Source organism: Sebastes fasciatus, chromosome 13 (genome assembly GCF_043250625.1).
Source record: "Sebastes fasciatus isolate fSebFas1 chromosome 13, fSebFas1.pri, whole genome shotgun sequence".
NCBI lineage: Eukaryota > Metazoa > Chordata > Actinopteri > Perciformes > Sebastidae > Sebastes > Sebastes fasciatus.
In genome coordinates, this window is record NC_133807.1 from 741,635 (window position 1) to 755,504 (window position 13,870).

Genomic DNA, 13,870 nt, shown 5'->3' on the forward strand with positions numbered 1-13,870 from the left:
TCAGTCTAGTCTGTCTGTGTGTAAGGGGGTGTGGCCTCTCCTCCTTCTCCTCAATCATTCAATCAAGACACACTCCTGCAGTATATCAACTCCTATTACTCAACTATTATTTTTTTCATGAAATTTTTCAACATGCAAGAGTATGACTTTTCTTTACTAAATTTTTCGACATAATATTTTATGATTTTTTTCATGAAATTCATTGATATACAATAGTCCTACCTGTAGGAGAACTCAATACTTTCATAAACCTTTTTTTTATTTATTTTTACAAACAAAAAAATTCAAACCTGCCAAATAAAAGCAGACATCTGGCCTATTCTCTCACTGCATCTGTGTGTACCATGGATTTTCTTTTTATTCAGTGCAACATAGCACAAACAGGTTACAAATTATACAGTGTAATATGTAGGCTTCTTGTCTTTGTGTTGTGATTTAGCTTAAGGGCAACGGTTCAATATTTTCAGTGTATTTACAGTGAAAGTGGCGACATAGACAACATAACAAGTACATTTGATGCACTAGCTATGTAATTACTATCAACTTCCTATACTTAATCATAATGTGCTTCTATTAAAGCATACTCATGGGTTTCCTCTTCTCTCTTTGTATAATAATGATATATTTGAACCATGCGTGCAGCTGCTTGGTACAGTATTTTACAGTTTCTCTGGGATGTTGCTCAGTATCTCTCCACATCACACCACCGTGCAGTGCACGTGCGTCCACCATAAAACGTGATGGTGGCTGTCGCATGATTGCTCGGTCTCTGCAGGATCCAATAACGGCGCAGAACCGGAGAAAATGTGGATAGATTTGTGAACAGTGTGCTTTGCAGTTGGTTTGCGGAATTTACTGACAGCATTGAGTCCAATGGCAGCTCCGCGCAGTAGATTGTGGGAGGTGTAGTCAGACAGCGGGAAAAGAGCATATTCATCATGGGACAGGGGGAAGCCTTTTACTACATATCCCACAACACACTTCGGCATTTGAGTTGTGTGTGTATGCGAGGCAGCGAGAGAGGGGACGATTCAGGAATTCGTCTGCAGACTCGGAGCTGCGCTGTTCCACAATCATGGTGAGTCCACCAACTCAAACACAGCCATTCTGTTCAATCATTGTCTTACTAACGAAATACAATAGGGAATAACGCGAATGTCCCGTTAGTTGTTAGCAGAATCCGTAAAAGACCGTCAGCAGCAGTGATTGCTAATAAAACATGGAACATTAGCTAGCTAACTAGCTAACTTCAGCTAGCTGATGAGCCACTTTAGCTAGCTAACTTAAGCTAGCAAAGGAGCCACTTTAGCTAGCTAACTTAAGCTAGCAAAGGAGCCACCTTAGCTAGCTAACTTAAGCTAGCTAAAGTGGCTCATCAGCTAGCTAACTTCAGCTAGCTGATGAGCCACTTTAGCTAGTTTATGATCGCAGTTTGAAATGGTTGTTCGGTTGATCATAAAGTGCACTATGGGCTGTCGTCTCTAGTAGCGACTCAAACTGTTCTACTCTCTACTATACTTGTATATTTGCTGTTTGAACATTTCGCCAGCTAGCTAGCTAGCTGTCAGGATTCAACTTTGGTCCGTTGTGTGTGTTCTGTGTGTTCCGCCCCCCTTTTCCCTTCTCCCCTCCTCCGTGTCGAGGCTCCTCTTTACGGGAATCTCTTGGCTTGTGAGACAGTGACGCTGGTTGGAGCGGATTCGAGGTCCTGTCTGGATAGTTTGCAACCTATTCCCATATGAGCTGACAGTTGGCATACCTTTCTGTATACATCAGGATCTAGTTGTCCGGGTCACTGGTTTTTGGCTGTCACTTTTCCCTCTTCCCTTTGTCTCTGTGTTGCTCCCTCCCTCTCTGCCTCTCTTCCCCTGTGTGTTTTAGACAGTTTGCAGATGCTGGTCCCTTTTTGCAGTTTCCATCATTAAATTGTTGATAAGGCTCAGGGTCAATGGTGCCTTCAGTCAGACAGCTGTTTTGTGTTTTCCTGTATGTCTCAGGAGGAGGATCACTAACTTCAATAAGGAGGCATAAATCATCAGTGCATGGTTGTGTAACGCAGTGCATAGATATGTGCTTTTACAATGTACAATTTAAGTAGAAAACCAGTTACTTCTGCAAATTTGAACTTACTCTATCCAGCTTTTGCTGTTCAATTTGTACATTGAGATTTGCTTGCATCAGTTTTGTATTTAAGCATGTAAATGTGTCATGTACAGTATATCACATTTAATAACTGTAGTAAACGGTCAAGTTGAACAAACCACGCTAAAAGCGATGTTATGACATGTCTACTTGGAGCTCTTTTGGAAATAATTAATGCAGCTTTAAGAGCACAGATATGACATTGATAAGAAAATATCCATTGACAAAATACTTCCTGGACAGACATCTAGTCTTACCACAACATCAATATTTGAAGGATATATTGCCCAGTACTTCTAATAAATATATTAGTTTCTTACCGGTAATTTACAAACTGACTGACTGAACTTTTGAACTTTCTGTATTCAGCCATTGCAGACTAAATATGCGCTTGGAGTCTCATTTTCATTAACACTTTTACAAACTATAAAAAACAATCCAGTTGAACCATAAAACCATCTTTCCTGTTACGACTGAAGTGGAATCATTATGTGTGACTGTGTTGTTGTGCATGAGGCCAGTAAAGTAGGTCAAAAATCTCTATAACAACAGTAACTCCACTGTATAAGTTCTATAAGTTCCATGATGCACTTACACCGATCAGCCATAACATTAAGACCTCTGATAGGTAAAATGAATAACATTGATTTTTTTCGTTACAGTGGCACTTGGCAGTGAGGGGATATATTAGACAGCAAGTGAACATTTTGAACTTTGAACTTTGTGTTGGAAGCAGAAAAAATGGGCAAGCTTAAGGATGTGAGAGACTTTGACTAGGGCCAGATAGTGCTGTCTAGACGACTGGGTCAGAGCATCTCCAGAACTGCATCTCTTGTGGGATGTTCCTGGTCTGCAGTGGTCAGGACCTCCCAAAAGTGATCCAAGGAAGGAAAACGGTGAACCGGCGACAGGGTCAGACCCGAGGCTCATTGATGCCCGTGGGGAGCGAAGGCTGGCCCGTGTTGTCTGATCCAATAGAAGAGCTACTGGAGCTCAAACTGCTGAAAGAGTTAATGTGTGAGGAGCAGTTTGTTGCGTATGGGGCTGCGTAGCCACAGACTGGTCAGGGTGCCCATGCTGACCTAATGTTATGGCTGATCGGTGTATTTCTCACTGCCTCTCGTCTCAAGCAACTTTCAGCTGTGCTGCAGCCACTGGCAGTCGCCAACATTTCTTGGGCCAAGTGTGGGTGTGGGTTTTTTCTCTGTCTCTGAAATCAGGATAAATCCATAATGCTAGCCATAAGTTGGCTTTATATTTTATCAGTCAGCCTCCTGCAGTGCTGCTCATAAATCTTCAGACTTATTATTATTTTTGTACTTTGTGTCACAACATATTTCTCCCACCCTCCTCACTAATGTCCCCTATTTCTCTTCGCCTCTCCACTCCTCCTTGTCTTCTTTCCTCTTCCTAGGCATAGCAGTCCAGTTAACTGCTAACTGTGCATTTGTGTGTACTTTGGGTTATGAGCAGCGGTGAGACGCCTCGCTACAACCGATACTCCATAGCAGCCGTCCCCAGCAGCCCCCGACCCCCCCAGCAGACTCCGGCAACAGGGTGAGACAATAATGTGACATGGAGAGAGATTTTAATTAATTACCCAGATTATACTCATGTTGTGTGATGTATTACTGCAGTTATCACTCTTTTTGTTTAAATAAGTCCATAGTTTAAAGGAGCTCTATGTAAGAATCAGAAATTGCTTGTTAACAGTGACACCTAGCGTCCTGTAACTCGCGCTTGTGCTTGCACTACGTAGACACAAGCGAGCATCGGTCAAAACAGTGAGGCGACACACACAAGACTGAACGTGATTGACAGCTAAAACCACAATATCACTATATATTTCACATGCTTGACATGTTAGCTTGCCTGTCCAATAGGAGTTTTGCCAGCTTGGGGTCCGTTTTGATACCCAAAACCAAACGAAGGTCCCTCCATGAATCGAAGGCCCAGCGGATGTTAATCCTAGTTTTTACCCGACGTCGGTCACATTCCTGTTTTGCAAGACGGGCTTCACTAGATATAACTTTTTTTTTTCTGTGCTTTCTAAGAGTTTGTGTTGGAGTCTGAGTTGTGGTGGGGACTGGTCGTTTGTTGGTGTTAGCGGACTCCATTTCTAACTGAGTGTTAGCTATTGTTAGCCCTGTAAGGGACCTGAAGAGAGTAAAACTTTGTTTATACTCGCGTGAGACAGATGGCAAGCTCTCTACAAGCTTGCACAGAGGCGTTTATGCTCAGCGCGTTGTTCGTTAAACACTAAAACACTAAACACCGATGTGCGTACCACCAAACATTGCATTTGGGTACTGGAATTATTACTGTCGCTTACCTCCAAGTCAAAATTACTTTCCAATTCTTGGTGCTTCCCCTCGGGTCGCCACTCTTTCCATGAGAACTTTTTTTTAGCTTTTACAAAACGATCTCTCATATTCTTTTACAGCCTCTTCTTTCCCCAGTGTGTTGCCTATTTCTTTCCAAGTATTTAATGTCATGTGACTGTCTCTGTTGTCTCTAAATGAACAGTTGTAGACATGTGTGTACAGGCTGTTCAGCCAGTTTTCCCTTGAAAACAAAAAAAAAAGTTTTTTTGTTGAAACAAAAAGCACAGCACGCAGTTGGCACGTAGTTACAAAAATTCAGAGGTGCACGACAAACCATCGAGACAACTTGTGGGGCCTTCGCGCACCACGCAAAAACCATGATGACCTAATTTTCTGATGTGCGCACCCCGCGCCGGCTTCACTACGCCAACCATAAACCAGGCTTTAAGGCACTTGCGAGCGAGCATGACCTCACATCCATTGGATTTTCTCAGAAAAAACGGCCCAGTGTCTTCACATTAAAAGCCGTCTACAGGCTGATAGAGGAAACCCAGAAAGTCGTGGAAGGTCAAATTTTTTAGGTTAGGTTACAACCTGTTCACACATTGGCAATAAAAAACGATTAAAAAACGTTTAAATGTGTAAAACCGTACATACTGTCCCTTGCTCTATACTGTCTCTTTACCAATTCATCTATCCATGCAACCCTCCTTTCTTCTCTGCAGAGCAGGATGGAGGCTTCATTTGGCCCTACCTTCTCAGCCGTGGCTGCTGGAGCTAAAGGTGATACAAAAATAATATTCGCTTCTATAAATGCTCATGCAAATTCTCTCTTTTGCTTGAAGTACTCCATTATTCTGGCATTCATTTTTGAGAATTTGCCCTCATGTGTTTTCAGCAGAAGGGTCCACCACCTACAAGCAGCATAGAAGAACTCCCTCCTCCTCCAGCACTCTGACCTACTCTCCCCGGGATGATGACGACGGAATGGTACACCGTCACACACACGTCCTTTTACATTTTATGTTTTTCTGAGCCAGCCTAATGGATTCAAAACATTTATTATAAAGCTGATCATTTTTGAAAAGCCTTGGGTTAAAAGTACACCTGGAATGGGACAATTTTCAGTGTTTCCCACAGAATTAGATAGTATTTGTGATGGTGACCTCTTCTCTCCACTGCTTCTCATCCCCCCCCCCAGCCTCCTATCACCCCTCGGAGGTCAGATTCAGCCATCTCAGTCCGGTCTCTCCATTCCGAGTCCAACATGTCTCTGCGCTCCACTTTCTCTCTGCATGAAGAGGAGGAGGACACGGTATGACACCCAGCATTAACATATGCTACATATACGTCAGCAGACATAAACATATGCTCACAAACACTTAAGGGGCAGGTCCATTATTTGTAATAGTTTTTTTTAAGGTTTTCATACCATTCTGTGTCTTCCCTGTGGTGTCCCTTAGATATTCAAATCCCAACATTCAAATTTTTTACTGCCATTTCCCAAGCCCTTCTAAAAACTTGTTCTCACGTGACCTGACGTATGTTTCTGCATGATGCTGCTGCTACAAATTCAGTATATATATATCCTTATAATAAGTGTATTAACGTTACATACAGTAACTTAGATGGTGGTCGGCATTCTCCCAGTTTGGAGAAGCAGACATGAGTACCGGCACGGAAGCTAAGCAATGTACTGCTGTGGACCTCATGCTAGTGTGGATCCGAAAGTCACACAATAACACAAACAAGCTAACCGATCAATGTAGCGGTAGACCAGCAACTCCCATGTTCTGGTGGTAAAATGACTGTTTTTGTGAATGGAGTCTGGTCTGGTCTGGTCTGGTCTTGAAGTCAGCGGCTGCATTCCCCTGACAGCAAGGTAAAGCTGTAAAAATATTCAAAATTTAGCATACACAGTTTTTTACACAATTGTTTTTAGATGGCTAAAATACATTTTTCTGCTGCTCCCGTCCACAGCTGTTTTACCACGCTATCAGACAACCCATTCCATCAGTAGTTGAAACCGTTATATTGCGGTCTTTAAGACCAGACCACACTCAATTCACAAAACAGTAATTTGACCTCGTAGAACGTGAGAGTACACATACTACAACCCCACTTAAGAAATCCAAACAAACCCTTTCATTTATTTCCAATCTTAGCACAACTAACTTTGACTCAGCTAGTGCTAGTGTTCACATTATTCATAACCTTATTGATTAGCTTCCATTAGCTTACTTTGGTAACCTACGTCACAGTTGAAAAAAACGAACAGAACGCAGATGGACCCGCCCTTTAAACATGTAAAAACCCAGTGACAAGATAGTTTTGAAACTGAAACCACACCACAAACTGTGCAGGAGCCCCAAGTGTTTGCTGAACAGCCATCCGTAAAGCTGTGCTGCCAGCTGTGCTGTAACGTCTTCAAGGACCCCGTTATCACCACATGTGGGGTGAGTTTACTTCTGTCCTTTCCAGCCTGTAAAAATCTTTATCTTCTTTATCTTTATCTTAATCTTTTAAGTTTTTAAATGAACATTTAGCCAAGGGAGGTGGGGTTTAATGAATGGTTAGTTGTGTTCAAAGTTCTTCTAATAAAACGAATATGAACATTTCACCATGCCTGTTTTTCCCTCTTCCTCAGCACACCTTCTGCAGACGATGTGCCTTGACTTCAGGTGAGACTGAAAAATGTGTTCCTTTTAAACGTGCCACTACTTTGGCTGTAGTTGAAACTGTAGTTAATTCTAACCTTCCGTTCATGTTCGTCCTCCTCACAGACAAGTGCCCAGTGGATGCGGCTAAGCTAACGGTCGTGGTGAACAACATTGCGGTAGCCGAGCAGATTGGGGAGCTTTTCATTCACTGTAAATATGGCTGCAGGGCGACAGCCAGCGCTGCAGGTGGGGCAGCGGTCTCCACCTCCACAGTGGCTGGGAAACCTGGAGCGTATGAGGTGGACCCACTGGGCTGCCCGTTCACCATCAAACTGTCCACCCGCAAGTAAGGACTAAAGAGCGGCTTTTAATAGGATGTTGTATTTCTACTGCTTCTCTATGAATGCGATGTGACGTACAGTAAAGCAGCAACACATAGCAAAGCTGTTACTGACAGTTTTCTTTCTCATCTCTGCAGAGAACATGAGGCCAGTTGTGACTACAGGCCAGTCCGCTGCCCCAACAACCCTTCCTGCCCCCCGCTGCTCACCATGAACCTGGAGGCTCACCTCAAAGAATGTGAGCACATCAAGTGTCCACACTCCAAATATGGGTAAGTCCTAAAAACACACTTTAACGCTTTATTTTACTGCATCTCCATTTCTTATACAGTACATAAGATATAATAAAACAAGGTCTTTGTATTCCATCTCTCAATTTCTCACACTTTTTATTTGTCTCTTTTTTTTGTTTCATCCGCACTGTTAAAGGGTAACTTCAGTATTTTTCAACCTGGACCCTTTTTTCCCATGTGTTTATGTCTAAGTGACTAACTGGGACAACAATTTGTGAAATTGGTCCAGTATTGAGGGATAACACTGTACCCTGCTGCAAGGGCAAGTGAGCAGCGTCAATGTAACGTTACGTCCACTAAAGTGCATGGCTCAGATTGTTCTTATAAGTGTCTAACAACATTATGGAAAGGACCCTACAGAGAAATGAAACCTTTTTCTTTACCTTTCTCTTTATCTGGTCTGTCTGTTACTGTGTCCAAGTCCCACTCAAGGAGAAGTCTCGTTGTGAAATCTGAATATCCGTATACTCTGGCTCAAATAACAGACAGCCATTGAATTCAAAGACTTCATCCACATTGTCAAAATCATAAATATTCAGCCATGACATTAAAAATCTTTTAGATAACTCTAAGCTACACTTTCTGTAATCCAACACAACAAACTGCCCGGCTGGCACTCCCGTTTCCACCATGGATGTATTCCACTATGACGGTGCCAGCTTGCCCCAGTAGCACCATATTGCAGCCTATGAGCAGCTGCTGTCTACAGCGCTCTCCCTCAATACTGGACCAATTTCAGAAATGGTTTTCCCTATTAGTCAGTTAGACACAAAACAAGGGAAAATAGGGTCTAGGTTGAAAAATGTAGTAAGTAAAGTTACCCTTTAATGAAGTACTTGTGTATTACACACTCGTCTACCTTCCACTAATCTGCCTCTCTTCTTCTCCTCGACAGCTGTACATTCATCGGTAACCAGGACACGTATGAGACACACCTGGAGGTGTGTAAATTTGAGGGTCTGAAGGAGTTTCTGCAGCAGACTGATGACAGGTGAGCAGACTGTACACATCACAAGTAGAGCTATTGACTGTAACACAAATTCAACACTTGATATTGTCTCGTCTGAAGAGCTTGGTGTTCAGATATCCAAATATGTGTTTGATTGATTGGTTACTTTCTGTTTATCAAGTGTTCTGCACAATTTCAATTAATATTTATAATAATATATATATTTTTTATAATAAAGTCATCATTGTCTCTGTCTCGATCTATCTGTTTGAAATCTCTGACCTTTGACCCTGTTTAGGTTCCATGAGATGCAGCTGACTCTGGCCCAGAAGGACCAAGATATTGCTTTCCTGCGCTCTATGTTGGGCAAACTATCTGAGAAGTTAGACCAGCTAGAGAAGAACCTGGAGCTAAAATTTGGTAAGATACAGTAGAGAAACAATTCTTCAGTTCTACCTGCTTAAGTTATCGTTGATACTATTACTTGATACTGACACTTCCTGCCTGTGCTTTACAATGTGTGAAGGCAGTGGTAGGCCTTTACTGTGAACCCAGAGGTGTTGACATTGACTTTAGCGGTAAGCTAAAGTTACAAAGATGTACTACATTTATTTTTTCTCACTGTAGATGTAGACGTTTTCTGCGCTATTTGCATTCCTGGTTACACCTTATTAACAACAAAAATGATAAGCAACTGCAGTTAAAAAACGCTAATGGAGGAATTCTATCTATAGTTTGCAGGTAGTAGGAATTAAGGTTGGGCCGGTGTAAACATTTTCAAATCAGTTTGATATACCAAACTTTACCACTAGGTGTCGCACTTGACTCGGCAGTCGTTCCCGAGTTGAACATAATGAAACTGACAGAGTCCATGTATGAGTGTTGCGACTTTAGTCGTGTTTACGATAAAATCAGCTCGTACACTGGACCTGACCTGTAACACTGGAAATCGACCCAACTCTAGTAGGTATGTAACGATATGAAAGAAAGTAAATTTGCGATACAAATATGTGACAATTCAAATCGGTGAGATTTGAATCGAGAACAAATTGTGATACTCTTTTTAAACAGCAGAGGGCGCTATCTACTTTACACTTCTATCTACTCTTGACTTTGCTTGTTCGACGTCCTACGTCACTCGCGTCACTAGCTGTATCAAGGCGCAAAGACATGGTGGCTGCAGGTGAAGATTTTGAAATTGAGGACACAGCATCATGTTTCACATCGGAGGTGTGGCCGCATTTTGGCTTCCCTAACACCTCATCCACACTGGAAACGTCAGGAGCGCGTGGCGTGGCGTGGCGTGGCGGCTGCGTCATTGACGTGTCGGGTGTTCACACCAGCTGCGCCTTTCTTTCTACATAGAGTTTGCCTTTCATAATGGCCATTTCATTTCATTATAGATATCATTTATATTTATTTTAGACAGAAAGGTTAAGAAACGTGTGGTAATTTGTAAATAATAGTAATAATCCACAATTAAAACCCCGTACTATACATCATTCATGGAGCTCTCCAAGTCACTGCATGTTCTACAACACTGTCCGGCACATATTTCAGAATAAAAGCCTCATGTTAACAAATGAAGGAATTCTGTCCACGGAAAAAAACGCTTGAGGGCTTTTATTTCCAAATGAAAGCAGGAATTGTTGATTTAAACCCCATACTTTATTCATTCATGGAACCGTGCAAGTCACTGCATGTTCCACAACACTGTTCTGCAAATATTTCAGAATAAAAGCCTCGTGTTAACAAATGAAGGAATTCTGTCAAAAGAAAAAAACACTAAAGGGCTTCTTTTTTTTCTTTTTTTTTAAATGAAAGCAGGAAATGTTGATTTAAAAATAAGTCTTTACTCTTTTTCATCTCTAACATTTTCTACAGATAGAGACATTGAAACTGTAGTAATGTTGCTGATAAGATGTCAATATACTGTCAATAGATCACTTTCACTGTCTGTGACATATTCTACAGATGTCTAGACATTGAAACTGTAGTAATCTCTGGTATGATGTCAATATACAGTCAATAGATCACTTTCACTGTCTGTTGTTGTCGTGATCCGCACGCGGCTCGCGTCAAAAATGGGCAAGACCTCGAATCTCTAGAAGAGACGCAGCCGAGCCGTGCGTGAGATGCGTGTTTCACGCGGGCAGTGTGCCTGCTCTAACCTGTTAATACGGACGCCGAAATAAAGAACAACAGGTAACGCAGCCGCCACGCGCTCCTGACGTTCCCAGTGTGGATGAGGCTTAAGTCAGAAAATGAAATAGGTAGGAAGACAAAAACAGTGCAAATGTTGCAAGAGAATGATGAACGACACAAATGGTCAATTTAGTTTTTTTTGTTATTTAAGACAAAATATATCATCTGTTTAACTTTTACAAAGAAAAGAAAATATGCATTGTTTTGCATATTTGTACCTTGCATGGCAGCTGGATTCTTGCGATATCACAAGATCATGCGATAATTGCAGGATCACATATCATACGAAAATCCATTTGGTCAGGCTTCAAGTAATGCGTTTGTGTCCGGACCAATCAGCGTCCTGTGAGGAGCTACTGGCAACTACGGGTGTGGTTTAGGTATGTGAGGCGACACAGACTGGCGACTGTTTGTTCTAAAGAACAATGGCAGCTCCTGAAGAGGTTTGTGTACATTATACAGTAGCATCAGTTCTATCAGAACTGGTGAGTATTTCTTCATTGAAAGAAGAGCAAAGAACAGCACTGAAGGCTTTTCTTCTCCCGACTGGCTTCGGCAAGATTTTGATTGACAGATGATTCATCCAATCACCTGCCAAGTATTTTTTGAAAGTGTGTGCCTTTTTCCAAATAGTTTCCAATGACAGCTTCTCAGATGGTTCTTTGAAACAACAAATAATCTGGTGCGTCAGGTTAATAGGTTATACCCTACCTCAGAAATAAGAAAGGATTCTTTAATTTGATAAAGAAAAGATAAGAGAAAATATATACATACTGTATATACTGTATGTGTATACATGTTTATACTGTATGTGTATACATGTATATATTAGGGGTGTGACGATTCACTCAGCTCACGATACGATACACGATATTGGGCTCACGATCTCGATGCGATATTATAACAACAATTTTAACAAAACTTGAAAAAAAATGGCCTTTTATTTTATAGACACAAAATGCAAAACAATGCCGTTGTTTGCCCAATAGTTCAATTGTTTATGAAATTGTAATGTTTTCTAACTAGTAACGTGGTATAGCCTAATCATCTTGTAATAGAATGTGTCTTTTGAACTTCAATTCTAGTAAATTCAAGTAAAGTATTTTGCCACAAACTGAACTGATTGGCTTCTCTGAAAACTACAATAAACAAGTTTGTGCAAACTATAATCAATGTCACAAAGTATGAAAAACTCCCAATACTCAAAGTGCAAACAGAGACTGAACAATTACCTTCAAGCATGATAGCTTGTCACAGAGCTAAGATCTTAAGCTATATGCCCAGTTTAAGAGATAGACATATTCTTTTTCAGGAATATCAGCATATCCACATTTTCAGGAAGGGATCTTTGGGCATTAATTATGTCCCCTGCTGTTGAAAAAACATGTTCACTCGGAACTGAGGTAACAGGGATGGAAAGGTATGCTTTTGCAAGTGGAGACAGCAAAGGATACAGAGAACAATTTTCTCTCCACCTTCTCAAAGGGCAACTAGTGAGTGGGATAGAGGCCTCTTTTCTGTACATCTCAATTTCTTTCTCTACCCCTCCGTTGGACTGTTCTGCTGGCTGAACAGTGAATGAGTCCCTAAGCAGATCTTCAAGTGCTGTCTTCTTGGATGGAGGTTCTTCCACTTCCAGCTCAGCTCCTTGAACCCCTTGTCCTCCATGTGTGGGATCTCCACCTGTTGTCACTTCTCCCCTCTCCTCAGTTTCCTCAGCTGTGGTCTACAAACAGCAGAAACACTGTCATGAACCTTTAGATAAACCTATAAGCAACAAAGTGCCCCACCCCCCCTCAGCCCTCCTCTCAACACACACTCGCTGTGATGCTGTCTCTAAATAACACACACACACACACACACACACACACACAGTATACAAATGGGGAAAGCAATTTATATACCTGATTTTGCTGCAACTGTTTTGCCTTCTCCTGCACCCTGAGGAATATGGCCTTGCGCTGGTTTTGGTCTAGCTGGGGTAGAGCCCGAAATCTGGGGTCCAGCGCTGTACTCTCCAGCAGATAGTTGTATGCATCCCCACTGTATCTGTCCAAGATTATTGAGGATTGCGCTCTTTGTGTTGGCCATGGTGGTGGAATCATCATCCTTTGGTGCCATACTCTGTTCGATCATGGTCTTCAGTGGCACAATGAGAGACATCGTGGGGCTCTTCTCGTCACATAAGACTGTAGTGGCTGTTTTCAGTGGCTTAAGCAGTCTGACTAGGTCTTCAGCATCTCTGATATCAGATATTTTTGCTCCAGATAACGATCGAGCATCTCCAAGGTGCTGTTCCACCGAGTGGTAACGTCCATGATTAACTTATGCAACGGCAGTTGTAGTAGCTTCTGCTTGGAGGCCAACACCGCCGTAGTTGTGGAACTCCGATGGAAAATGCGACCACACGTCTCACCCGCCTGAGAAAACGACTGACACGCGCTACACCGTGGCCAGCTATGGTAGCCAGATTTATTGTATGTGCAAAGCACTTGATGTGCGGCTCCAATCCTGCCTTGCGCACAGCCACATCCATATTACGTGCATTGCATGCTATGGTTTGCCTTTTCCAGTTCCCACTCACTGACAGCTGCTTGTAAATTTCGGCTATGTTTACCCCTGTGTGGGACTCGAAAAGTGGACGAATCTGGAGTACGACACTTTCCATTTCCCACTCGCTGTTGATTATGTGGGCTGTAATCGTGATGTAGCTTTGGGAACTCCTTGAAGTCCAACCATTGGTGCTTGCTGCAATGCTTTCTGCCTCTTTCATGATCTGTACAACGTTGGCCTTCAACTCTCTGTACAGGGTTGAGACTACTGTTCGAGTAAAATGAGCGCGTGATGGGATGGTGTATTTGGGCTACAATGTATGGAGGAGTCGCCGAAATCCTTTATTTTCCACCACAGTTAATGGCCGCTGCAATAAAAACGCCAATGGTCCCTCGTTATTGCT

General features: G+C 42.2%; 1 protein-coding gene across 3 annotated transcripts in view; it reads left to right on the top strand.

Annotated features, from left to right (window-relative positions):
- The first annotated feature begins 931 nt into the window (after positions 1-931).
- Positions 932-13,870, top strand: part of traf7 (TNF receptor-associated factor 7) — a 32,478-nt gene continuing 19,539 nt past the window's right edge. The window contains exons 1-11 of one of the 3 annotated variants that reach the window (XM_074654975.1): positions 932-1,078; positions 3,557-3,699; positions 5,192-5,249; positions 5,365-5,456; positions 5,668-5,781; positions 6,830-6,922; positions 7,114-7,147; positions 7,250-7,472; positions 7,605-7,739; positions 8,656-8,751; positions 9,008-9,129. In XM_074654975.1, the coding sequence (XP_074511076.1) occupies positions 5,198-5,249; positions 5,365-5,456; positions 5,668-5,781; positions 6,830-6,922; positions 7,114-7,147; positions 7,250-7,472; positions 7,605-7,739; positions 8,656-8,751; positions 9,008-9,129 (961 nt within the window). In that variant the 5' untranslated portion in view covers positions 932-1,078; positions 3,557-3,699; positions 5,192-5,197. The remainder of the gene's footprint in view (positions 1,079-3,556; positions 3,700-5,191; positions 5,250-5,364; positions 5,457-5,667; positions 5,782-6,829; positions 6,923-7,113; positions 7,148-7,249; positions 7,473-7,604; positions 7,740-8,655; positions 8,752-9,007; positions 9,130-13,870) is intronic. The other 2 variants (XM_074654977.1, XM_074654976.1) reach the window with 2 other exon arrangements.